Source organism: Anomaloglossus baeobatrachus, chromosome 7 (assembly GCF_048569485.1).
Source record: "Anomaloglossus baeobatrachus isolate aAnoBae1 chromosome 7, aAnoBae1.hap1, whole genome shotgun sequence".
In the NCBI taxonomy this organism is placed as follows: Eukaryota; Metazoa; Chordata; class Amphibia; order Anura; family Aromobatidae; genus Anomaloglossus; species Anomaloglossus baeobatrachus.
The window spans coordinates 124,470,912-124,498,824 of NC_134359.1; the positions used below are offsets into that span (position 1 = coordinate 124,470,912).

Below are 27,913 nucleotides of genomic sequence, written 5' to 3' on the forward strand. Positions count from 1 at the left end.
AACAGTGTAAAGTTAAGTAAAAATATTTTTATACACCCCATTTTGTGTGAAGATCTTTTCACTCTCTTTAAGTAACTTTCCTTGTAAAGGGGTGTCAACAACTTGCACTTTGACGTTGGATCTCATTGTCACTCTTGAAAACGCAACGTACAGTTGTCCATGGCCAAAAACTGGTTCAGGTAGATATATGCCAACACAGTGTAGAGTTTGGCTTTGTGACTTGTTTATTGTCATGGCAAATGCGGGTTTTAGGGGAAACTGACGACGGCGAAGTTTAAATGGAAGGCGAGTGTCTGAAGGACATATATCAATGCGTGGAATTAACACTTCCTTTTCTTTAACTGATCCAGTGATGACTCTTGCTTGAATAAGGTGTGAATACATTCCAGTCACAATAAGGCGCGTTCCATTACGTAGTCCTTGTTTGGTATTTAGATTCCGGAGCAACATAACAATGGTTCCAATTTTAAGTTTAAGTATGTGGGATGGCATTCCTGATGGTGTTACACTGTTTAAAAATTCAACGGGATAATGTTCACGTTCATCTTCATTATCTACATCGATTGAATCATCACTTTTGTACAACTTATATTCACCTGGCATGCGATCCATTACACGGGAATTTAGTAGAGTAACGTCTTCATTTTTGGCACAGAGAATTGCATAAGAAGAGGCTTTGTTAACATTGTTTTTGTCGTTAATATCAATGTTAAAACATTGTCCAAAAACCTCAGTTACAATGCAGTCTTTACATAATATGTCTTCAGGTATTTCTATAATGTCTTCTCCAAGGTTATATTGATTGGTAAGTTCACCGTTACCAAGTTTCAGAAGCCATTGGCTGTAATCTGGATCAGTAGATCGCATGTTGTTAATTAGTTGGAGTTTGGTAAAGTTTTTCCAAAGTTCTGACATTTTTAAGCTGGACTCAATAATATCTGTTCTTGTTCCACTTGGTATAACTGGAAGGCATTGTCGAAAATCTCCCCCAATAACAAACACTTTTCCACCAAATGGAATTAAATTTTTTTCTGCTACCTTTGTGGTCATTACTTCACGTAGAAGTCTGTCAATTAAGGTCAAAGCATATTTGGAGGCCATAGTGCATTCGTCAATTATTAAAAGACTTGCATTTTGTAAAAGTTTTCCTGCTACTGTGTCTTGTTTGATTCGTGAAACGGATATTTCATTGACTGGAACTGGGATGCCAAATAGTGAATGCATAGTGCGACCTTCGTTTAAAAGATTTGCTGCAATCCCTGTTGTTGCAGACGTCAACACTTTTTTTCCCAACCCTCTGACGTGATGTATTAAAACATCATAAAGGTATGTTTTGCCGCTTCCTCCAGGACCGTCAATAAAGAAACATTTTGGGTTTGCATTTCCTTGGTTTTGAATGGCGCTTAAAATGGTGTCATATGCAATTTGTTGTTGTTCATTTAAGGAGATTCTCAGCTCTGTTGCTAACATTAATTCTGAAGATTCATTATACTGCGGAGCTTGTGGAAGTTGTATTTCAGGGTGTGGCAAATTAAAGTCAGCATACGTTTTTCCATGTAGTAGTAAAATATTTTGGACATCTTGCATGGCGTAAGCTTCACATTTGCAACAATGACCAGTTTGGTTGTGAAGATGTAAGCAGTAATCTTCAATTAGATTTTCTTTGAAGAGTGTCCAAAGTTGATCAGGGTTTGTAGGGGGGCCAAACACGCAGATGTAGGCAAACAATTCACGAAGTTGCTTAGGCATATGTAGGGTTACTGCGTCTTGTAAAGTAAGTTTCCAAACTGTATCATCAAATAGAAGTCCCAAAGCCAAAGCTGCAGCTTTAAATGTATCATGTAATACTCCATGAACGGTTTTTAAATGGTTATAACTTGTAGCTCCTCTGACATGCAGTAGTAAGAGGCGAAGGCAATATCTTTCTTGATCTTTGAGACTAACAGTATACATGCGTCCAATTATTGTGCTTACTCCACGTAGTCTTGGATTCCAAGTTTTTTTCCAAACATAATGCTCTGGAATCTCTCGATACAAATATTGCCTTGCATTTTCATCCCGTTGGTTTAGCAAAAACCATTCTAGTAATGTTGAGGTTGTGGTTAAAGTTTTGGACACATCTTCGACTTGAGCATCTTCAAAGAAATAAAGTTGTTGTTGATGTGGTAAATGAATAGCTAATCATATAATGGCATGGGACTGTGAATGCATTGGAAAGGCAAATATTCGCCACGCAGCTTCGGGAGCACTGACATATCTTGAGTCCACAAAAGTTGAAGATTCATCATGGTTCAGAGTTTTCTGTTGGATTTCGACATTAGCTTTGTCATGTCCTTTGTAGATGTACTTAAAAAGATATTTTACACTTTTTATTGAACCACAGATTTCCACGTTGATGTGACAGTTGTAGCGTTTTAGTAGGTATGGATTGTATGGGACTATCCATGAGTTATTGATATGTTTATTTTTGTGAACAATGTTCTCAATATCTTGTCGTCGGTATGATGGGTAGCCATCTAAATCTTTAACAGTGTGCTGTTTTAAGTCCTTTGGAAAATTTTTAGTACATTTTCCGTTTTGCATGCATGGACTTGCTGGATTAAGAACTCCACATGGACCATGAACCATATGAGACACTACAATGTCATACAGCTCTGGATATTGTTGTTGGTTAGGAATCTCAGCCCATACTATGTTGTCGATGTCTTCCTCGGTGTGAATCTTAGAATTGGTATCTAAGATAAGGAGAATATGTGCATGTGGCAGACCTCTTTTTTGAAACTCGATGACATGGACCATTGCTATGACTGTTCCAAACAGGCCATTTTTGATGTCTTGTAAAAGGCTTTTTAGTTTTAGCCGAAATATGCGTGCAACTAAGTCAGGCCTATGTTCTACGTGTTGCCATGGTTCCAGATGCTCGGTGATTTCAACCCATTTGGGATTACAGGTCATGGTAACAAAAATGTCTGGTTTTCCATACTTAGTGACTATTGCCATTGCATCATGATAACGTTGTTGCATATCGCGGGGGCTTCCTTCAAATGACGATGGTAGAATAACTGTTTTGCCAATAGGTATTCTATTTTCAATTGATTGTTGTTGCAAATGTTCTTGAAGAACACAGTAGTCTTCTACTTTGATGATTTTTTGATTTTGTCTTATGTAATTCAGGCGATTAGCTTCTATTTTAACATATGCGTCTACTAAGTACTGTTGTGTTAGTTTTCCACCGTTTTTAAAATTGGATTAAAGTGATTGCGGACAGAGAGTTGAAAACTGTAGTATTGCAGTTGTGTTATTCTTCTAGTAGTACCTTGTTGTTGTAGGTTTTCATGCCAGCCTTGGTTACCTCTTGGAAAGAAAAGCGGATATAGAAGAGCATCAAGGTTGCTGTGTAAAATGCTAATCCGCTGTGTTTTAGGAAGTAAAGGGTTGTTTTTGTCTGGGTGAAGATGAACTAATATATCCCTGTTAAAAGGAGGCTTTCCATCATCATTTTGGAAAACTACTGCGACCTCACTAATGCGTGGTTTGTTGTATCGCCGTGGATCTTGTCCACGTTCTTGTTTAATGGCCATGACAATAGAAGGCATTGAAGTTCCATATGTGATAGCCCTCTGTTCTTCTTCGGCTTCTACGTCTTTTAGCATGCGATATGCAGCTGCAAATGGGTTGATTTGTTGTAAAAGTTGTGCAATTTGATGCATCATTTCAGTATTACACTTTTTGTTTTCGTGAACAGTCAGCCGTTGTTCTGTTGCCTCATTTGGATCCAAGATGTATAATTGAGCATATTTTGGAGTTTGGCCCATTTCTGGATGAAGTGTCCCTGTGCGGTGGTAAATTTGACCATGAATTTTAAAACAATACGGGCCAAATCCTGGCGGCGGTTCAATATTGGCCCCAAATGAAGCAAACGCATGTGAACTGTTGATGCTTCGGATATTGTCCATAAAATTTTTACTGTGTGGATGACTTCCTTTCATCAATTGCTCTAACAGATCTGAGTATTGAGGTATGGGCAACTGAATTTTCCCTTTTTGGCAGCATTGAGTGAACAGATTGTCTGCTGGTTTTTCGTCGGTAAAATTGTGCGAGTTGCATTTGGAGCAGAGTGAATTTATCTTTCCACAGTAGTGCTGAATAATTGTATTTTCGTTATGTGTTCTGCTGGCTGTAAAAAGTTGAATATTGTGTTGAGTTTGGCTGAGATGGTACAGCATTCTTTTGTGATGAATTAGGCGATCATGTTGTTGTCTTTTTAATTTGGAAGGTGGGGATTCCTGTCTCCGGTGTTGGCTGTGGGCTTCTGCATCCTGAGCTTGTCTTGCAGCAGTTTGTTGTGGTGTCTCTTGTAGGAGACGTTGTGTGTGAGCTGTGGCATCTTGTGCTTGTCTGTCCACAGTTTGTTGTGGTGTCTCTTGTGAGCTTGAGCATCGTGGGCTTGTCTCTTGGCAGTTTGTTGAAGTGTCTCTTGTTTTCTACGTTGTGTGTGAGCTTGAGCATCGTGGGCTTGTCTATCGGAAGTTTGTTTAGGTGAGGCTTTGTGTCGACATAGTCTGTGTGAATTAGCATCCCTGGCTTGTCTTTCGGTAGTTTTTTGAAGTGTCTCGACGTTGCGACGTTGTTGTCGCATTGATGCTGCTGCTATTTTTCTATCATGTTCGCTGGTGTATTTTCGCTTACGCCCCCTTGTAAGACAGAGCTCGTCAAGTGTTCTTGGGTGAAGCTGTGAAAGGCAGACAGATAGACGGAATAAAACAGTTAGATTGTCGAGTCAAGTGAAGGATTGTTTTTGTTAGAGTACTGTGCATGAGAGAAGGTATTGAGTTGACTTGTGAGAGCTATGTTGCACTGTGGTAGTGAGCAGGTCTTTACAAATGTTGCTGAAAGGATGTTACTACATAGTTTACATCATGTGTGTGTTTCACGTGGAAAAACTATAAAAGTGTGGGAGTGTTTATCGTTGTGTTGTGAGCTTCCTTGTGGACTACGATACAGCAAGGCATGAGATGGGTAGAAATCTCGTTAGTTGTTTGTGTTGTTAGTTACCTCCATTTGTAATGTAAGGCAGTTGATGTGACAGTACTTGTGCCATTGCTAAGGGGGCGTTGGGTTATGGAGGTTGCATTGTGGCATCAATTTATCTGCGCAAGCAGATGCAAACTGGAGCCAGTGGAGGCAAGACATGTTTGAGAGATGGGATGATTTTGGTAAGTACTTATGTGTCTTTTGTGTGTGTCCATTCCTTTCTTCTTCTGACTTACCTGTTCATTTTCAATTTCTTGTGGTGTCTCCTGTTGTGGTGGAAGTGTAGGAGGTGTTACTTCTAAGGCTTGTCTGTTGTCCTTTTTTTGAAGAGTATTTTGGTGTAGCTGTTGTGTGTGAGCCGTACACTCGTGGGTTAGTGTGCAGGCAGTTTGTTTACGTGTGTCTTGTTCTGGAGGCTATGTGCTAGTGTTCGCATCACATTGTTGTCTGTTGACCTCTTGTTGTATTTGCCTTTGTTTTTGACGTTGTAGTTGCTTTCTTTTTGCTGCTGCAGCTTTTCGTTGCTGGTCGGTGGTGTACTTGCACTTAGGCCCGATTGTAAGGCAATCAGTGTAAATCATGCTAGACGTAATCTGAAAAAGACACGAAAATTACAAGACATGGCAAATTATATGGTAGACTACAGGCAAGAAGTATGTATTCAGCAGCATGTTAGGTTTTTTTTTAAATAGGATTTTGCCAAAAGTATGTAGCAGTGTGTGTGAGGTAAAGTCTTGAATAATGATGGTTCATTTATTGCTTGTTGGTCTTCGGCTGTGCAGCACGCATCAGCGTGTTTGACAGTGGGAGACCATCGATCTGAATGGGCATGGAGCCGGCGTACACTGGTAACTATGGTAAACGATCAGATAAGTATGCAAAGCGCGAAACTCTAAAAGTGTGGAAGTGTTTATCGTTGTGTTGTGAGCTTCCTTGGGGGCTACGATACAGCAAGGCATGAGATGGGTTGAAATCTCGTTATTTTTTTGTGGTGTTAGTTGCTTCCATTTGTAATATAAGCCAGTTGATGTGAAAGTACTTGTGCCATTGCTAAGGGGGTGTTGGCTTATGGAGAATGCATTGGGGCATTAATTTATCTGCGCAGGCAAATGCAAACTGCAGCCAATGAAGGCAAGACATATTTGTGAGGTGGGATGATTTTGGTAGGTACTATGTGTCTTTTGTGTGTGTCCATTCCCTTCTTCTTCTGACTTACCTCTTCATTTTCAATTTCTTGTGGTGTCTCCTGTTGTGGTGGAAGTGTAGGAGGTGTTACTTCCAAGGCTCGTCTATTGTCCTTTTTTTGAAGAGTATCTTGGTGTAGCTTTTGTGTGTGAGCCGTACCCTTGTGGGTTATTTTGCAGGCAGTTTGTTTATGTGTGCCTTGTTTTGGAGGCTGTGTGCTAGTGTTGGCATCACATCGTTGTCTGTTGCCCTCTTGTTGTATTTGCCTTTGTTTTTGACGTTGTAGTTGCCTTCTTTTTGCTGCAGCTGCTTTTCGTTTCTGGTCGGTGGTGTACTTGCGCTTAGGCCCCATTGTAAGGCAATGAGTGTAAATCGTGCTAGACGTAATCTGAAAAAGACACGAAAATTGCAAGACATGGTAAATGATATGGTAGACTACAGGCAAGAAGTATGTTTTCAGCGGCCTGTTAGGTCTTTTTTTGATTTTTGTTCAAGTTAGGTAGCAGTGTGTATGAGGTAAAGTCTTGAATAATGATGGTTCATTTTTTGCTCGATGGTCTTCCGCTGTGCAGCACGCATCAGCGTGTTTGACAGCGGGAGACCATCAATCTGAATGGGCAGGGAACTGTCGTACACTGGTAACCATGGTACACAATCGGATAACTATGGAAATTGCTTTGCTGTGTGTGTCCATTCCTTTCTTCTTCTGGCTTACCTGTTCATTTTCAATTTCTTGTGGTGTCTCCTGTTGTGGTGGAAGTGCAGGAGGTGGTGCTTCTAAGGCTTGTCTGTTGTCCTTTTTTTGAAGAGTATCTTGGTGTAGCTGTTGTGTGTGAGCCGTACCCTCGTGGGTTATTGTGCAGGCAGTTTGTTTACGTGTGTCTTGTTCTGGAGGCTGTGTGCTAGTGTTCGCATCACATTGTTGTCTGTTGACCTCTTGTTGTATTTGCCTTTGTTTTTGACGTTGTAGTTGCTTTCTTTTTGCTGCTGCTGCTTTTCGTTGCTGGTCGGTGGTGTACTTGCGCTTAGGCCCCATTGTAAGGCAATCAGTGTAAATCGTGCTAGACGTAATCTGAAAAAGAAACGAAAATTGCAAGACATGGCAAATGATATGGTAGACTACAGGCAAGAAGTATGTATTCAGCAGCATGTTAAGTTTTTTTTTTTTTAATAGGATTTTGCAAAAGGTATGTAGCAGTGTGTGTGAGGTAAAGTCTTGAATAATGATGGTTCATTTATTGCTTGTTGGTCTTCCACTGTGCAGCACGCATCAGCGTGTTTGACAGCGGGAGACCATCGATCTGAATGGGCATGGAGCCGGCGTACACTGGTAACTATGGTAAATGATCAGGTAAGTATGCAAAGCGCGAAACTCTAGAAGTGTGGAAGTGTTTATCGTTGTGTTGTGAGCTTCCTTGGGGGCTACGATACAGCAAGGCATGAGATGGGTTGAAATCTCGTTATATTGTTGTGGTGTTAGTTGCTTCCATTTGTAATATAAGGCAGTTGATGTGACAGTACTTGTCCCGTTGCTAAGGGGGCGTTGGCTTATGGAGAATGCATTGGAGCAATAATTTATCTGCATAGGCAGATGCAAACTGGAGCCAGTGGAGGCAAGACATATTTGTGAGGTGGGATGATTTTGGTAAGTACTATGTGTCTTTTGTGTGTGTCCATTCAATTCTTCTTCTGACTTTCAATTTCTTGTGGTGTCTCCTGTTGTGGTGGAAGTGTAGGAGGTGTTACTTCCAAGGCTTGTCTGTTGTCTTTTTTTTGAAGAGTATCTTGGTGTAGCTGTTGTGTGCGAGCCGTACCCTCGTGGGTTATTGTGCAGGCAGTTTGTTTACGTGTGTCTTGTTCTGGAGGCTGTGTGCTAGTGTTGGCATCACATCGTTGTCTGTTGCCCTCTTGTTGTATTTGCCTTTGTTTTTGACGTTGTAGTTGCCTTCTTTTTGCTGCAGCTGCTTTTCGTTCCTGGTCGGTGGTGTACTTGCGCTTAGGCCCCATTGTAAGGCAATGAGTGTAAATCGTGCTAGACGTAATCTGAAAAAGACACGAAAATTGCAAGACATGGTAAATGATATGGTAGACTACAGGCAAGAAGTATGTATTCAGCGGCCTGTTAGGTTTTTTTTTTTTGTTTGGTTTTTGTTCAAGTTATGTAGCAGTGTGTATGAGGTAAAGTCTTGAATAATGATGGTTCATTTTTTGCTTGCTGGTCTTCCGCTGTGCAGCATGCATCAGCGTGTTTGACAGCAGGAGACCATCAATCTGAATGGGCAGGGAACTGTCGTACACTGGTAACCATGGTACACAATCGGATAACTATGCAAATTGCTTTGCTTATTTACCCAATGTGTACCATAGTTACCAGCGTACGCCGACTCCCGCACACGTGTGCTGTGAGCCGGGGTAAGCTGGTAACCATGGTACATATTGGCTAACAAACCAAAGTGCTTTCCATAGTTATAGGATCGTATACCATTGATACCTGCGTAAGTCGTTAAGCTGCTAACCAGAGTGCAAATTGGGTAACTATGCAAATCGACAGTGCTGATTTATTTTTTTCTTGTTGATCTCCTGTTGTGTAGCATGCATCAGCATATTTAAAAGCAGGAGAGCAACAATCTGAATGGGCAGGGAGCTGTTGTACGCTGGTAACCATGATAAACAATTGTGTAAGTATACAAAGCGCGTTCCATAGTTACCCTATTGTGTACCATGGTTACCAGCGTATGCCGGCTCCAGCACACGTGTAGCGGGAGCGGGGGTAAGTTGGCAACCATGGGACATATTGGGGTAAGTAAGCAAAGCGCTTTCCATAGTTACAGGATTGTGAAGCATGGCTACCAGTGTACGTCAGCAAGCTGGTAACTATGGTACACATCGGGTAACTATACAAAGCAACAGTGTTTGTTAATTTTGTGCTTCTTGTTGTTCTGGTGTGCAGCACACATTATCTTGTTTGACAGTGGGAGACCAATGATCTGAATAGGCAGGAAGCCGGGGTAAGCTAAAAACCATGGTACACATCGGTTAACAGTGCAAAGCGGTTTCTATAGTTACCTGATATGTACACTGGTAAACAGTGTACACCAGCTCCGGCACACGTGTGCCGGAAGTCTGCGTAAGGTAATAACCATGGTACACATTGGGTAACTATTCAAAGCGACAGTGCCGGTTCATCTTTTGTTTGTTGGTCTCCTGCTGTGCATCACGCATCGGCGTGTTTAAAAGCGTAACAGCAACGATGTTAATGGGCAGGGAGCCGGCATACGCTGTTAACCATGGTACACAATTAGGTAAGTAAGAAAAGTGGTTTCCATGGTTACCCGATGTGTATCATGTTTACCAGCGTATGCTGGCTCCGACACGATCCCAGCAATGCAACGTTATGTCTCAGGCTGGCTTGCCGGTGTGGGCTTCCGGGGTTGCAGCAGTCACCTGGGAGTCTTCGAGGAATGTGTGCGGGGGGCGGGGCCAGGCCAAGGGTCCAATGCATGAGGGTGGCAGGGCCAGACCAAACGTTTAATGCATGGGGGGGCGGGGTTTGTGTACTATAGTTACCAGCCTACGCCAGATCTGGCACACGTGTGGTTTAACAAATTCGGCTGGGCTTCCGTGGCTGCAGCAGTCACCTGTGAAACGGGGTTCTGTATGGGTCCTAGGAATGCGTGGGGGGCGGAGCCAGGGCGAGTTGGTAATCCGTGCGGGAGTGTTGCTCGAGTAAGTATTGAAAGCGTTTTCTATGGTTACCCGATGTGTAACATGGTTAGCAGCATACCCCGGCTCCGGCACACGTATGCTTGGAGCCGGGGTAAGCTAGTTACATTGGTTAACAAAAGAATGCAAGTTGTATAGTTACCCGATGTGTAGTATGGTTACCAGCCTACGGCGGCTCTGGCACACATGTGCTGGGTGTTGGTGTAAGCTAGTGATTTCACACATCCGGCGCGCTCCCGTACACTGTGTACAGTACACTGGCAGCGCCGCAACGTCCTGGTCATATGACAACACGTGATCGGAGGTTGTTGTGCGGCCACTGTAGTGTACACAGTGCACGGGATGGCGCTTGGTCTGACAAAGTGTCGAAAACGTAAGTATTAAAATCGAAAGTGGTGACGTGTGCCTGGGTAAGCTACTTACATCGGGTAACTAAGGAAAGCGGATCCTATAGTTACCCGATGTTTATTATAGTTATTACCAGCCTACGCCGGCTCTGGCACACGTGTGCCGTTAGCCAGGGTAAGCTAGTGTTTTAACATATTCGTCTGGGCTTCTGGGGCAGCAGTAGTCACCTGTGAGTCGTAGCTCTGTGTGGTTTTTAGGAATGTGTGCGGAGGGCGGGGCCAGGGCGAGCGTCAAATGCGTGAGGGTGAGCGTCCACTACGTGAGGCGTCGGGCCTGGCCGAGCGGCCAATCCATGTGGGGGTCAGGTCCGGGCGCAGCGGGCTTTCTGTGTGGAAAGCGAGGCCAGGCTGAGCCCAGCAGCCTACGCCGGCTCTGACACACGTGTGCCGCGAGCCGGGATAAGGTAGTGTTTCCACTTTGTCCTGGCGGTGTTCGAGGGCTCTGTGCGGGTTCTATGAATGCGTGCAGGGGGGCGAGCGTCTAATGGGTGAGGGAGCGGGTCAAGGGTGAGTGGTGGGTCCAGGGCGATCGGCTAATCCGTGTGGGGGGGCGGGGCAATGCTGAGCCCATTGGCCAATCTGCTGTTTGGGGCAAGTGAGGGGGCGTGTCCATGCCGGGCAGCAAATCCATGTGGGGGGCGGGTCCTGGCGCAGCGGCCAATCCGTGTGGGGAGCGGGGCCAGGCCGAGCCCAGCATCCTACACCGGCTCTGATACACATGTGCCGCGAGCTAAGATAAGGTATAGTGTTTCCACTTTGTCCTGGCGGTGTTCGGGGGCTCTGTGTGGGTTCTATGAATGCGTGCAGGGGGGCGAGCGTCTAATGCGTGAGGGCGAATGGCTAATCCGTGTGGGGGGGCGGGGCAATACCGAGCCCATCGGCCAATCTGCTGTTTGGGGCGAGTGAGGGGGCGTGTCCATGCCGAGCGGCAAATCCATGTGGGGGGCGGGGCGAGCGGTGGGTCCAGGGCGATTGGCTAATCCGTGTGAGGGGGCGGGGCAATGCCGAGCCCATCGGCCAATCTGATGTTTGGGGCGCGTGAGGGGGCGTGTCCATGCCGAGCGGCAAATCCATGTGGGGGGCGGGGCGAGCGGTGGGTCCAGGGCGATCGGCTAATCCGTTGGGGGGGGCGGGGCAATGCTGAGCCCATCGGCCAATCTGCTGTTTGGGGCGAGTGAGGGGGCGTGTCCATGCCGAGCGGCAAATCCTTGTGGGGGGCGGGTCCTGGTGCAGCAGCCAATCCGTGCGGGTAGGCGGGGCCATAGCAAGGCCAGCGGCCAATCCGCTGTTTGTCACCGTAAGGACATGTCACGGTAAGGACACAATTTTGGAGCAAGACAGACAGACAGACAGACAGACAGAATAAGGCAATTATATATATATATAGATATATATATATATATATGAGTGTGTGTGTGTGTTTGTTTTTGCTTTTCAACTCAGTTACATCATTTAGGGCTACCTGTTTTTATCTGAGGCATAAAGCCAATGTTTACAGAAAATTGAAGGTTGTTGGACAGTTTTTCTATTTTATGGTGAATATTAGGTATATGATGAATATAAATTTATAATAGAAGCATGATGTTATAAAGAGTGATTGATAGGTTATATTAGAAACATATTTTAAAAAAATATCAGAAACTGTTATAATGTTCATGTCAATGTCTTTCCAAAGTTTACGATATAACCTAACCTTTCTCACAATAGCTGTCTAATGAAAGTTGCTTACCATCTGAAAGGTAGAAAAATGAATTATGGTCCAACTATTTTTGATGAACTTTGTCGATTCTTTTCACTAATCAATTTTTTGTAGTAGTGGGTAACTATCAGTTTATAACAGCATGGGCCAATGTGATAAATGAAGAAGGCTCATTGCATGCATGCTGAGCAGACTTGGGCTGAATTAAGCAAATCATTATTTTATTATCATGAGAACATTAGTATTAGTATAAATTATCCATTATAAAACAAAATGGAAAATTCAGCATTACACTAATGAAATCTGCATGCATTTTTATGTTCTTACACAGATGGGGTATGCATTTCTGTAGTTGTTATGAAATTGTTAGTATTTAGGAAAATTTAAAATGCTATTGTTAAGATATTTAGAGCCTATAGTACCTCTATAAGATGGCACACAATAGACCATGCTCTGAAGCTTTAGAAAATCCATTTTAAAAAAATACTTTGTAAAGTTGGAGACACTTGAAATATGGTTTTGCTCCAGAAAGTGGTTTTGTAATATTACTATGTGCTTGATTGCTTCTTAGACTATTATTGTACATACTATTTCACTTTAGATATGTAGAATAAAATTGTGAATGTGTCTAATTTACAAAAGATTCTTCTTCCACTGTTTCTGCATATTTTTATGTTGCTTGTAAGTTTTCAATTTGAAGGTGTCCTCTTAGTGCTCCCAACTTATAAATATCTATAACTAACTCCAAATATCTCCTTGTACCTGTCTTAATATTTTATTGTGCATGTGAATGAAATGGGACTCTATACTAGCTCCGTCCTAATATGCTACTAAAAGTCTTTGTATTGCCTCAATCTACAGATGGCCACCTTACACTACCACCCATGATGAGTATTTGCTGAGTATTGATACAAGTAAAATATATCTTTGTACCGTGTTAGCCAGTAGAGATAAAAAAAATTGTTTAAAAGAACTGAGAGTCCTCAGTGGTTGATACCTTTTAATGGCTAACTGAAAAGATGGTAATAATAGCAAGCTTTCGAGACTACTCAGGTTTCTTCATCAGGCTCAGTATAACACAAAATCTAAAGAGTCACATATTTATACATACACAACAGGACGTATGGGAATGACATTTCCAACTAATAAATGGAAAACTGCTATAGGTAATACTTCAACTTGTCTTGTGCATCTTTACAAGAAACATATTTAAAGATATGTGCTGAGTGGTATTATACCCCACAAAAGCTAAATAGATTCTCTACCACAAACTCTAAAATGTGCTGGAGAAACTGCGGTGAAAAGGGAAACACTCAACATATATTCTGAAGCTGTCCAAAATTGAACAACTTATGGAGAGATGTACAGATTAGAGTTGAGTGCGGTTCGCGGTTCGAGGTTCTCCAGTTCGCGGCTCGAGTGATTTTGGGGGCTGTTCTAGATCGAACTAGAACTCGAGCTTTCGCTAAAGCTCGATAGTTCTAGATACATTCGAGAATGGTTCTAGCAGCAAAAAGCAGGGCTTTTTACAGCTACAGTGTGCAGGAGCCATTGCTGGCAGCCTGCCAGAAGCTGGTAACCAAGATAAACATCAGGTATCCAAGCAAAGCGCTTTGGTTAGTAACCCGATCTTTATCCTAGTTACGTGCAGGAAGCCCACACTTCCCCGCTCAGCTCACTCCGCCCCCTCCTGCATGCGGCATGTACACACACACTCACACACACACACACACGTCCCCAGCCATGCAGTCCACAACACTGACGTCCTCCTGGCACTCTGCACACATAGTCCCGCTCGGCTTACCTGCGGTGATGAAGTCCCGACCTCAGCACTGTCACTGTCCTCCATGGCCGCCGCTTGTCACATCACCTTCTCTCGCTTCCGACCCGAGACTGACTAGCGGTGACGTCACGGGCCTCTCGTGATACTTGGCTGTGAAGGCGGCGGTCATTGAACTCAGTGACAGGTGCTGTCAGCAGTGCAGGAGATCAGCGCAGGTAATGTACCTCGCTGACAGCAGCACTTTTCATCCCCTGCAGTGACCTGGGCTGACCCATTGATGTTAGCTCAGGTCACTGCACTGCTCTCCCAGCCAATGGGGAACATCCTGCTCTTCATTGACTGGGACAGTGTGGATCGTCATGGCAACCCCTTGGATTACACCAGGCCTGGATTTGTTTTTCTTTCTAATAAATTGGTTAAAAAGGGAATGTATTGGGGAGTGTTTTCTCAAATAAAAATGTGTTTGTCGTCTATTTTTTTTTATTACTGACTGGGTTGGTGATGTCGGGTATCTGATAGACGCCTGACCTCACCAACCCCAGGGCTTGGTGCCAGGTGACATTACAAATCTGGTATTAACCCCATATATTACCCCGTTTGCCACCGCACCAGGGCATGGGATCAGCTGGGGCGAAGCACCAGGATTGGCGCATCTAATGGATGCGCCACTTCTGCGGCGGCTGCGGCCTGCTATTTTTAGGCTGGGGAGAGTCCAATAACCATGGACCTCCCTAGTCTGAGAATATCAGACCCCAGCTGTCTGCTTTACCTTGGCTGGTGATCCAATTTTGGGGGGACCCCTACGTGTTTTTTTTTTTTTAAATTATTTATTTAATTTAAAATAACAGTGTGGGGTGCCCTCAGTTTTGGATTACCAGCCAAGGTGAGGCTGCCAGCTGTGGTCTGCAGGCTGCAGCCATCTGCTTTACCCTAGCTGGCTACAAAAATAGGGGGAACCCTACGTCATTTTTGCTTTTTTCATTTTTTTGGCTAAATACAAAGCTAAGCACCCCTTAGTGCCACATGAAAGGCACCAAAGGGTGCAAAATTACAAAATGCAGGAGAGTGGGACATTATGTGTCTTTCTGCCATTATGATGACAGAAAAGACTGATATGAAGTGTACAAGCACAGGAAAATCACCAGAGCGCTCTACGCTGTGAAAAGCAGTAGAAAAAGGCACTGGAGTGAACATGTGACCGCATCATGTAGGTTGAAGCTAAGGATCCTGGGTAAATTTATGTATTTTCCCTCCTTCAGTTTTTTTGCAGTGCACAAAAAAAACGGAAGGCACACGGATGACAAACAGATGACATACGGACCGTCTACGGAACGGAAACGGATGCCACACGGATGCACCTGTGAAAAAAAAACGGACTGTTTTTTGCAGACCACAAAAATGGATCGGTCGTGTGAATGTAGCCTTATTCTGATCTGCCGTTTATAAACAGCAGGCAGAAATAAGTGAATAACGCCCCCCAGGGTCAGAAAATCTCCGGGGTTTCAGGGCTAGCTGAGACCCTGGAGATCATGATTCAGGACGGTTTTTCCGATCCCCGCTCACGTGATCACTGGTATACACCGTACACCGATGATCACGTTACAGTAAATGACAGCGCCTGTAAAAAATTATTTATCTCCCATCTGGCATGAACAAACATGATAAATCTCCTCCCTGGTCCCCTCCGGTCCCCCGGTGTCGCCAAAGTGCCCCCCCTGATGCCCTCCCAGAAATCCAAGATGGCCGCGCGCACAGCAGCGCGCCGGCCGCATTCACCCTACTCCTGCCATGACACATGCGACAGAAAACTCCTCCCCAGGCCCTGCCAGGTCACCACCTATAACCCCACCGGTGTTCCCCGGTGTCCCATGGTACCTGTGCAGCGTTGATCCCCCCACGGCCCTCTCCTTCACAATAGACGCTGCCGCATGCACAGAGCGGCTGTCAGCTCAGCTTCCTCTGTTCAGACACAGTGAGTGGTGGTTATGCATCTGTAAGCTAAATGGGCAGCATGGTGGCTCAGTGGTTAGCACTGCAGTCTTGCAGCGCTGAGGTCCTGCGTTCAATTCTCACCAAGGGCACCATCTGCAAGGAGTTTGTATGTTCTCCCCGTGTTTGCGTGTTTTTCCTCTGGGTACTCCGGTTTCCTCCCACACTCCAAAGACATACAGCGCTATGGAATTAATAACGCTATATAAATGAATAAATTAATTTTATTACTGCAATGCCCTGCTCATGAGGTACGGAACATAATTGATCAGGAGAGCTATATACTACATTTCCAAATGGACGGATTTGCTTTTATAGTGTCCCTGCTGAATGACTACCAAACATGAGAGTCCGTTATACGCCACAAGAAAACACATCTAAATAGCGAGCTCTGTTGTTAAGTATTCATTCAGCTGGATAACTGGACTTAAAGGGGTATTCCATCTCCAAGATCCTATCCCCAATATATAGTAGGTGGAATAGCAATAATATCAGCAAATGCCAATATTTGGAAATGTAGAATAGTTCTCCTGATTAGGCATGCCCTTACCTCATGAGCAGGGCATTGCAGCTTTGGTAGCAACCATTACGACATGGACTCTGCTGCTGTGGACCCGGGGAGAGTGAGTGCAGATTCATTGCACCCACACTCCTCACATGAAGGGTCTGCACTCCTAGAAAATGGGGGATACGTTCCCTGAGTGTCTCCCCCCCATATTCTAGACGGTCCAGAGTCGTCGTGGGACCCCTTTATTTTTTTTCTTACAATAAATTGGTGAAAGAGGAAATGTTTTGGGGACTGTTTTTTCAAATAAATTTCTTTTGTCGATTTTTATTTTGTTAGTACTGACAGTTTATGATGTTGGGTATCTAATAGACGCCATGACATCACAAACTTCTGGGCTTGATCTCAGGTGACTTTACAGCTAGTATCAACCCGATTTATTACCCCGTTTGCCACTGCACCAGGGCACGGGATGAGCTGGGGTGAAGCGCCAGGATTGGCGCATCTAGTGGATGCGCCACGTCTGGGGTGCCTGCGGCCTGCTATTTTTAGGCTGTGCAAGGCCCAATAACTATGGACCTTCCCACCCTGAGAATACCAGACCACAGCTGTCTGCTTTACCTTGGCTGGTGATCCAATTTGGGGGGGACCCTACTTTTTTTGTGTAATTATTAATATTTATAAAATAATTATAAAAAAAGAGCCTGGGGGGCCTCCACATTGGATCCCCAACCACGGTAAAGCTGCCAGCTGTGGTTTTCAGGCTACAGCCGTCTGCTTTACCCTAGCTGGCTATCAAAAATGGAGGGACCCAACGTCATTTTTTTTTTAACTATTTTTTAAATAGAAAAAATTAATGGGCTTCCCTATATTTTGATTGCCAACCAAGGTAACTGCAGGCAGATGGGGGTGGCAACCCATAGCTGTCTGCTTTATCTGCGCTGAGAATCAAAAATACCTATGGGTAATCCAAGCAGCTACTGGCTGCTAACCCCCACTGCTTGGTGTTACCTTCACTGGCAATGGAAAATCCAGGGAAGCATTTTTTATTTTTTTTGCCAAAAAACTACAAAAAAAGGACGTGAGCTTCGCCATATTTTTGTATGCTAGCCAGGTATAGCAGGCAGGTGCTGGAAGAGTTGGATACAGCGCCAGAAGATGGCGCTTCTATGAAAGTGCCATTTTCTGAGGCGGCTGCAGACTGTAACTCACAGCAGTGGGGCCCAGAAAGCTCAGGCCAACCTGTGCTGCGGATTCCAATCCCCAGCTGCCTAGTTGTACCTGGCTGGACACAAAAATGGGGCGAAGCCTACGTCATTTGTTTTCTAATTATTTCATGAAATTCATGAAATAATAAAAAAAGGGCTTCCCTTTATTTTTGGTTCCCAGCCGGGTACATATAGGCAACTGGGGGTTGGGGGCAGCCGTACCTGCTTGCTGTACCTGGCTAGCATACAAAAATATGGCGAAGCCCACATAATTTTTTCAGGGGGCAAAAAACTTCTGCATACAGTCCTGGATGGATGGTGAAAAAGGTTTTTTGCCCAGCTCACCTGTGCAATGGAAGCCAGTAAACCTGGGCTGTGCACGGAGAAGGAGGTTTGGAGAGCCAGTCCATGTGCATAGGAAGTAATTGAGAGATTTCACCAGCACAAAACTCCAGGCATTTTGTTCTTTAAAATAAAAACTTCTTTATTTTCTTGTCATTAAAAAGTCCATGCTATAGTGGTTAAGCCCATGTCAGAGAGGACGCGTTTCGAACATCCAGTTCTTATTCAGTCTCTTCAGAGACTGAATAAGAACTGGATGTTCGAAACACGTCCTCTCTGACATGGGCTTAACCACTATAGCATGGACTTTTTAATGACAAGAAAATAAAGAAGTTTTTATTTTAAAGAACAAAATGCCTGGAGTTTTGTGCTGGTGAAATCTCTCAATTACTTCCTGTCCTGGATGTAGTATGCTGAACCTTGTAGTTCTGCAGCTGCTGTCTGTCTGTATGGAGAAGAGCAGACAGCAGCTGCAGAACTACAAGGCTCAGCATACTCCATACAGGACTGTGTGCAGAAGTTTTTAGCCCACCAAAAAAATGACGTGGGCTTCGCCATATTTTTGTATGCTAGCCAGGTACAGCAGGCAGCCACGGGCTGCCTCCAACCCCCAGTTGCCTATTTGTACCCGGCTGGGAACCAAAAATATAGGGAAGCCCGTTTTTTTTAATTATTTCACTTATTTCATGAAATAATTAAAAAACAAATGACGTGGTGTTACGAACCGGCGCCGCCATATCCGCAAGCAGCCTGCTGCGGTTCCTGTTGCGCCCAGGCGCCGGCTGCCGTTCTTGGCTGTGCCTCGGGTGGTCCAGTTGGCTGTTCCTTCCACCATGTCTAAGTGTGGAGAGGCGGCTAGTGCGCATGCGTGCGCCGATTTACCCCAGCCAGAGTTTAAGCCCGGTGTTTTGCCTAGTGAGCATGCTCAGCCTGTTTGTGTTATGTCTGAGACTAAGTCCTCAGTTCAGGCTACTGAGCATGCTCAAACTGATAGTCTGCTTTCTAAGCCTGTGGCTCAGGCTACTGAGCATGCTCAGGCACTTAGTGCATCAGAGGCTAGGTCCGGTAAGGACCTCACTGAGCATGTCCGTGAGGTGGCAGGTCCTGATAGGGCAGAGGGTGTCAGGTGCCCTGATGACGTGGCAACTCCGGACTGGCTCACAGAGGCCCGCCCCTATGATCTGGCACCTCAGTATTGGTCGTCAGACGATGACTGGTGAAGTGTTTGGGGCGTGGCTGCCATGAGGTCATCAATGACGTGGCGGTTCCGGATAGGTCGCATGTGACGTCACTGATGACATGGCACTCTGCTATTGGACCTTGGTGGTTCCACCCTGGGTTTGGGGCGGACCCAGGTTATAAAAGGGGCTGGAGACAACATGGAGGGGCGCAGTCTTCACTTTTGCTCAGTCAGAGCACACCTCTATGTTAGAGCTTCATTGCGGCATAAGCCTATGTTGGGAAGCGGTAGGTAGGGTTAGGCGAACGGTGCCTGTCACGCCAAGATTCGTGGCTCGGCACATCAGGGTCAGGTGCCGTGCTTCCCTCCTGCCGTTCCAGTCTTGCTATAGCAGCCCAGTGGCGTTAACTGGGCTGCGGCTGCTGTGCTTCCTGTCCGATTGTGCCCTCTACGCACACGGACAACGCACCTGCTGCGCCACCTGTCTGATTGTGCCCCCTACGCACACGGACAACGCACCTGCTGCGCCACCTGTCCGATTGTGCCCCCTACGCACACGGACAACGCACCTGCTGCGCCACCTGTCCGGTTGTGCCCCCTACGCGCACGGACAGCGTACTCCAGGACCCCTGTGGAGTTAACAGGGTGTTCCTTATTTTCCTCGGCTTCCCGGTCAACGCTACTGGTGTACCCATCTGGCCTGACGTGTCCTACACACACGTGGCCAGTCGAGAGGTGGCCAGAAACGCTAATCGGAGGACCGCTCGGTCTGACGTGTCCTACACACGTGGCCGACAGGGCGCTTTCGTGGCGGTCTTCCGGTCAACGCTACCTGGTTACCACCCAGCCTGACGTGTTTCCTGCACACGTGGTTGGTGTAGCGCTAGGTGCACCAAAACGCTAATCGGGTTGTCGTCCGGTCTGACGTGTCCCAACACACGTGACCGGTTCCCAGAGTTCCTGGGTTATCTCAGAGCAGTCCAGCTCTATAGTCTCCGCCTAACCCTGAGGTGCCAGCAGCTCCTTTGTCATCTGGAGCACGGTGGGCCCCGACTGGCGATTAGGATATATACCCCCTGGTCCTAATCTGCCGGTCCCCCCGTAACACGTGGGCTTCGCCTCATTTTTGTGTCCAGCCAGGTACAACTAGGCAGCTGGGGATTGGAATCCACAGCACAGGTTAGCCCGAGGTTTCTGGGCGCCTCTGCTGCAAATTGCAGTCCGCAGCCGCCCCAGAAAATGGCGCTCTCATAGAAGCGCCATCATCTGGTGCTGTATCCAACTCTTCCAACAGCCCTGAAGCCAGGTGGCTTGTTGGGTAATCATGAGTTAAAACTGGCTTTGTTTTACTAGCCAGTATTAAGCCAGAGATTCTTAATGTCAGGCACGTTTGACCCGGCCATTAAGAATCTCCAATAAAGAGTTAAAAAAAAACATCACACAGAGAAAAAATATTTTAATAGAAATAAATACACAGACACATTAGAGACTCCATCTTTATTACCCCCTGTCAGCCCTCCACGATCCATGGTCTTCTGTCTTTCTCGTTCAACAAATGCAGCTCTGCTCCATCATTGCTGCATGGGGGAAGACGCTGCTTCCCGTGAAGGCTGCACGGGAAGCAGCGTGCAGCCTTCACTCCGTGAGAGATCATTGCTGCTGGCGGTGACAGACGCGTTACCATAGCAACAGGGCTCCGATCATGTGATTCCCGGAGCCGCGGTTGGCGGTGACGTCACCGCTAACTGCGTTGCTATGGCAACGGTGATCTCCGTTAATGACCGGCTGTGTCAGCCGGTCCCTAACGGAACGGGGAGTCGACTGTGTGCTAGAGCATGTCGCCGGTACACGGCGATACACAAATGTGCACCGTGTACCGGAGAGTGCAATGACAGGTCCTAAATGACGCGTCATAGTCATGTGACCAATCTGTGGCCAATGAGATAATAGCCACGTGACTGGTCACATGGCTATTTTGACGTCACGATAGGTCCTGCATCACTGCTGGCAGTGCTGGTCACCGGGAGGATTCAGCGATCATCGGATGGAATAGCGGCAGGAGACAGAGTGCAGGAGGGATCGCGGGGACCGGTAAGTGTTATGGCAATGTTTATTAACTGTATGTGTACATTTATAATGCGTTTTTATGTGTTTGTGATTGCCTCCCATTATATCCTATTGGTTCGAGTTCGGCTCGTCGAACGTTCGCCGAACTGAACTCGAACAAGACCTCCATTCGACGAACCGAACTCGAGCCAAACCATGGCCAGTTCGCTCATCTCTAGTAGAGATACTCATCCATAATGTGACTTGTAATAAAATTAGTCTTACAGCGGAGTTGGTTTTATTATCCATCGGCCTAGATTAACTTAATCTGAATTGTAGACACGTCATCCAAGTGATAAAAATGTTTCTAGACGCTAATTGGAGAGACGACAAAGTTCCATCCGTGCATGAAATAATAGAAAGAGTCTCTTCACACAATATATACGAATATAAATTTGCATTAAAGGAGAAATCTTACACAAAATATTCAACAAGATGGAATTTATGGTTGAAAATATACCATTTTTTATATGGTATATTTTACCATCAGACGACACAGGGCTTGCAGTCAAGATGTTTACTCACTGTTAGTTTCAACACTGCAGCTGACCAATTACCCGCGGTATGCCAGGATCCGCCGTCATGGGCCTCCACCGATCCCGAATAGTTCAAGGGTCAGTACCGGTGCACCCCTCAATGTGTCCTTTCTGGCTGTCTCGCTAGCGCCGAACTGCACTAGGCTGTCCTGCGCCTCCGCCACAAAGCCTGTCGAAAGGGTGGCTGACCTAAGTCCTTTATTGCTTCCCCTTACAGGTGATCTGTGGCAAGTTGTGGCCTCGGGTGCCTGAGCGATCTCCCGGGCCGTCGGTTTTGCTAAAAGTAATGTCTTCCTTCTTTCAGCCTAGGGACCGTCCCTGTGTTGCAGCCGGATTCCTCCACCCGGTATTTCTAGTGAAACAGGTCCCGGGACATTCGCACGTCCGTGGCACCCTGGAATCCCTTCTATCGGTGTCACCTGGGCCTAGCAAGACCCCAGGATCTTCACTCAGAAACATCCTTCTGTCTTGGTCTTTCTGTCCGCTGTCACTTTCTTGACAGCCTAACTCACACTCTCCTCAACTCCCTCTCTCTCCCTTGTCTCTCTCTGACTGACTTTCAACTTGAACTAACTGGTTCTTCTAAACACTCCCTCGACTCCTCCCACACTCCTCTACGCTAGGCTCCACCCCCCCAGGCCAGTGAATAGTACTTAAGGCCCCATAACCAAGTATACTGGTCGCTACTCTCAGCATTAATGCAGTCCTGCCTTAAACCCTGACCCGGTGTGTGACCTACCAATTGGTGTGTGCAGGCTTTGTCTGTGAACCAGTAGATGACCCTCTACTTATTCAGGATGGGATACCACACCTCTGGCTGAGGTGCAGTACCTCTGTGGTAACGGAAGCCTCGGGGGCGCCACAGGTCTCCCTCAGAGGTCATGGGTCTTCCAGCAGGACAATGACCCAAAACACACTTCAAAAAGCACTAAAAAATGGTTTGAGAGAAAGCACTGGAGACTACTAAAGTGGCCAGAAATGAGTCAGACCTGAATCCCATAGAACACCTGTGGAGAGATCTCAAAATGGCAGTTTGGAGAAGGCACCCTTCAAATCTCAGGGACCTGGAGCAGTTTGCCAAAGAAGAATGGTCTAAAATTCCAGGAGAGCATTGTAAGAAACTCATTGATGGTTACCGGAAGCGGTTGTTCGCAGTTATTTTGGCTAAAGGTTGTGCAACCAAGTATTAGGCTAAGGGTGCCAATACTTTGTATGGCCCATTTTTGGAGTTTTGTGTGAAATGATCAATAATTTGATTTTTGTTTCATTCTCTTTTGTGTTTTTTCATTGCAAGCAAAATAAATGAAGATAATAATACCAAAGAATTTGTGCTTGCAATCATTTTCAAGAAGAAACTGAGGTTATCTGACAGAATTGCATGGGTGCCAATACTTTTGGCCAGCACTGTAGAGTAATTCTTCCGTTTATTTATCTTGAGATTATATTTTGCAGTTTTTGAGTTAGACAAGTTTTATGTACAAAAGTACAACTAAAAGTTAAGCAAATTTCAAAACTCCTTTTCCTACACAATTCTCCTCCCTTTTTTTTTTTTTGTTTTTTTTTTCTTTCCTCCCCTCATCCTTCCCCTCCCTGGTTAAAATGTTAAACTTATATAGACTTGACTATAATTTGTTACTTATTTTGCATGTTATCAAAATAACTTGTAAAAATTGTATTTCACTTTACGTTATAAAGATCAATAAAGTATTCACAACAGGACGTAGGATAAAGCAGTAGTTATTTTTCCATTCTATATCCTGTTGTGTATAAATATGTGACTCTTTAGATTTTGTGTTATTCTGAGCCTGATGAAGAGACCTGAGTAGTTTCAAAAGCTTGCTATTATTACCATCTTTACAGTTAGCCATTAAAAGGTATCAACCACTTAGGACTTCAGTTCTTTTAAACAATTTTTTAATGAGTATTGATTTGCAGTAATTCTGCGTCATTCATGCGCCTATTAGGCATATTAGATTATTTGAGTATTTTTAGTGCTTTTTTGATTTTTTTTACTCTATTAGAAAATCAAATTCCTATAAAGTTCCAGTCAAAACAAAGGCATAACACAGTCTTGACTTAACAGACTATGGGCCTCCACTGAGAACATTATGGGATTCCTTCAGTTATACAGTTGATCAACTAAACTCTACATAGATACTTAATTTTTATAGCTTTAGTAGTTTACTTCTACATTAGTTTCCTTAATCTCTTAAGGTTTGTTTTTTTGTTTGCTTGTTTTTTGTTTTTTTTTTGTTTTTTTCATTTTTGGGCACTTTTTTTTTTTCCTTCCCTTCTTCCAAGAGCCTCAATTGTTTCACTTTTCCACTGACATAGTGATATGAGGGACTTATGTTTTACAGACTGAGTTGAAGTTTTCAATTACAGTATTTATTTTAACATTCAATGAACTTTGCAATCATGGAATAAAAATGAATAATAACATTTTGAAAATTAAACGCAATTCTACAATTTTTTTAGGGGATTTGTTTTTACAGTATTCATTCTATGGTAAAAATAACTAGGAGACATGATTCTCCAACTCAGTATGATTACAGCAATACCAAATATGCATAGATGTTTTTATTTGAAGGTTGTCCGAAACTAACATTTATTTAAAACCTAAAGCAAAAGTGCAATAATTATTATATTAATTCACACCTGAGTTTTTAATGGGAATCTTCTGGTTGGAAAAACATTTCTCAGCTGTATGAATGGGCATTTGGGTCACAGAAAAGTTGAATAAAATGGTACTTTAATATCTATAATCTGATGTTTTATTCCAGAGTAATGGATATTTTCTTGATATGCAAAGTAGTTTATAAGATCTATGGGGTGGACATGGATCTCCCTGATAATAAGTCTCCAGAGCCTATTTTAAATTAAAGGGGGGTTTACCAGTGTGAGACATGTAATGACTGACAGTTTGCTCTGCTGATCTACAGTACATTCCCACACTGGTAACACTTCCTTTCATTTAAAAAAAAGTTCTGGAGGCAGACTTCGTGGATGATCTATGTCTAGCCCATAGATCTTAACAGCTCAATTGAGAAAAGCATGGATTTCTCTGGAATAAGACATCAGATCAAAGATATCAAGGTATCATTTTATTAAACTTTTAATGATTTTCATGCCCATATGGACATCTTAGGTCCTACTTGCAGATTCCTTTTAAATTGATATTGCAAAGAGAAAAACTCATGGCATTATGAAAATCACAGGATCGATAGACATATTAATATATAAGAAAATGATATGAAAATGAAGAAAAAATGCAAATAAAATTTATAAAACGGTTGGATTTTTTTCAGTATTGAATATGAATACACTTACACTCCTTGACAGTCCTTGACATGGGTTATTAATGGTTGTTTGAGTAATGTTCTTCCATGCTGATTGCACTTTATCGTTATTTATTTTAATTGCTTATATAGTGCTATTAATTCTACAGCTTTTTACAAAAATTATTATTATTGTCCCCACTCAGAATCTGAATTCCATATCAGTATGCATTTGAAATGTGGGAAGAAACCAGAGAACACACACACAAATGCAGGGAGAACATACAAGCTTTTTCAGTGGCTTTGGTGGGATTTGAATGGAGGTCCCCAACACTGCAAGGCTACACACAAATCATCAGGAGCCACTGCTGGCAGCTCCCTTTGCGACTGCCAAGCAATGATAACCTATTTTTTAGACAAAGTGTTAACTTCACTGATAGCATGTCAAGGCGTGTAAGTGCATTTATTTCTGTAAATGACGCTCATACTTTATACTGAACAAATAGCGATACTTTGAAAATGCTGTTTGAATTTTTTTCATTATTAACATGTCTATCTATCCTGTGGTTTCAATAATTTCATGATTATTCCTTCTCAGTATTGCAATTTTAATACTGAAGTCTCAATGCATATTATGTTTTTCTAGTTAAGACAATATAATAACAATTATACAGATAAGTACTAAAAACACTTTTTGTAGGTAAATATAACTTTTTAAATCATACAGTGCAATCAAAAGTTATCTCCTACAGGGGCTTTCAAACAAAAAAGGCATTTAGATGATCAGAAGAGGATTTGGTAGTAATAGAATAAACCATGGATATATATTTAAAGATAATGCCAAGCAGCTATATATTACTAGTTAAGTCTCTTTATATTAAAATCTTTGCAAGGGGTTGAGAAGCTGAGGGCCAAGTATCTTGAGAATCAGGGATAGTCCAGAGGAACATAGTGATCTTTCAAAGATGTAGCAAGATATGATATAGCTTTATATACAATCTCATTTACAATCCATTTCATCTCTTTTTCTAGAGACGGCAATGAAAAGAAATCCCCCGGTAGTCTGATAAATGTTGGTTTTGCGTATAATACTTTAATAACATTCTGAGAATAATCTGTAGATGGAAACCCCTGGTGTCTGATTATTACTATTTTCTTTCATTGCGAAAAAGAAAGCAATATAATTCAATAAAAAGACACGTTTTAGCTTAACTTTTCTTACTCACATGAGGTTTTCATGATTTAATAACTTTGAAGAATTTGTACAAAATAAGAATACTTTGCTATTCAATCTACTTTTCTTACCACAGTTTTGTCATCACAACGCCTATTGCAAAATACAGAAATTACTCATTGCAAGGTTGACTTACTATTTATATTCAGGCAATATAAATAATAGTACATAAAAGTGCACAACTAAGGCTAGGTTCACACTTCCGTTGTTTTGCATCAGTCACAATCCGTCGCCTTGAGGAATTACGGTATCCTGCAAAATATTTTGCAGGAATCCAGTTTTTCCCCATAGACTTCTATTAGTGATGGATTGCGACTGATGATGCTGCGTTGCATCCGCTGCGTCGCGGTCAGTCGTTTTTTAACTGACCGCCGGGCGGGAGCAACGCAGCCTGTAACATTGTTTTTTGAGCAGCGCAATCCGTAGGATTTTGCAGCACATGCTCTCTCTGGCTCCCTGCACCCATAACCAGGATACACATCGGGTAACCAAGCAATGCGCTTTGGTTAGTTACCCTATATTTACAGTGGTTACATGTGCAGGGAGCCAGCGCTAAGCGGTGTACGCTGGTATCCAAGATAAATATCGGGTAACCAAGCAAAAAGTGCTTTGCTTTTAGTTACCCGATATTTACCCTGGATACGTGTGCAAGGAGGCCGACACTTCCCCGCTCGGCTCCGCCCCCTCCCACACTCCGCATGTGTACACACTCACACACACACTCACACACACACTCACTTGTCCCCAGCCCTGCAGTCCCCGCAGCACTGACGTCCTCAGCGCCACGGCCCCGCTTGGCTCCGCCCCCCTCGCGCTCCGCCCCCCGCACACAACGGAGTCAGACAATGATTTCTGTTCTTTTTCATCCGTTGTACAACGCATCAGTTACATGCGTCAAGCAACGCATGTGATTGATGCAAAACAATGGAAATGTGTACCTAGCCTAACATCTTACTGTCAGTGTTTGAATGCTCAGAAACGCAAACATAATCTTTTATAATGTTAAATCCTGTAAACATCTCTTTTAGAATTATCATAAATTTAATTTTTTAAATATTTTCTAAATAAGTGGAACAAAAATCTTTTAACAGAACTAGCAAAAGGAATGAGATTCCATAATTCTAATGCACACAATTGCTTTTTTTCTTTCTGACTGAATTGGAAAACTCGTGTATTTTTGAATGCTGAGGATATCATTTCTTTCAGCATTTTTGTAGCCTTTTATTCAACATAGAAAGCAATGAGGAAGTTCAAAAACACAGAAAAAGAATGCAACCAGGTGTGTTGCTGTATAAAACAAACTTTATTAAACATGTACTGTAGACAAATGACTAGGGATGAGTGAACTCAGACTGTAAAAGTTCATGCGGTGTCAAAAGGCCCCCGATTTTTAATCCAGATCGAAAAATTCAAAAAAAAAAAAGAAAAAAGAAAAAGTATCAGAATGAAGCCAGTACTTCTTACTTACCGAGGCTCCATCATGGCGGCACACTGCTTCCAAGTCACGCATTCAATTCCTGTGCAGCGCATTATGCTCATTGCATATACACTGCTTTACCTGCTTTTCCCAATCACTGGCTATCCTTGCATCTGTGATTGGTTGCAGTCAGATGTGCTCTCAGCCTGTGTGACAGTGTCTGACTTCAACCACTCACAGTTACTGTCTGCAGATCAGTATCGAGGTATAAAAATTAATAAGTAAAT

General features: G+C 43.8%; 1 protein-coding gene across 1 annotated transcript; it reads right to left on the reverse strand.

Moving 5' to 3' along the window:
• Positions 1-12: 12 nt before the first annotated feature.
• On the reverse strand, positions 13-27,739 carry LOC142246638 (uncharacterized). The gene is given in 8 exon segments (XM_075319706.1): positions 13-2,135; positions 2,250-3,240; positions 3,243-4,177; positions 5,474-5,627; positions 6,251-6,607; positions 6,935-7,291; positions 8,067-8,262; positions 27,678-27,739. Coding segments are annotated over 8 exon segments (5,175 nt in total).
• Between the last annotated feature and the right edge of the window lie 174 nt (positions 27,740-27,913).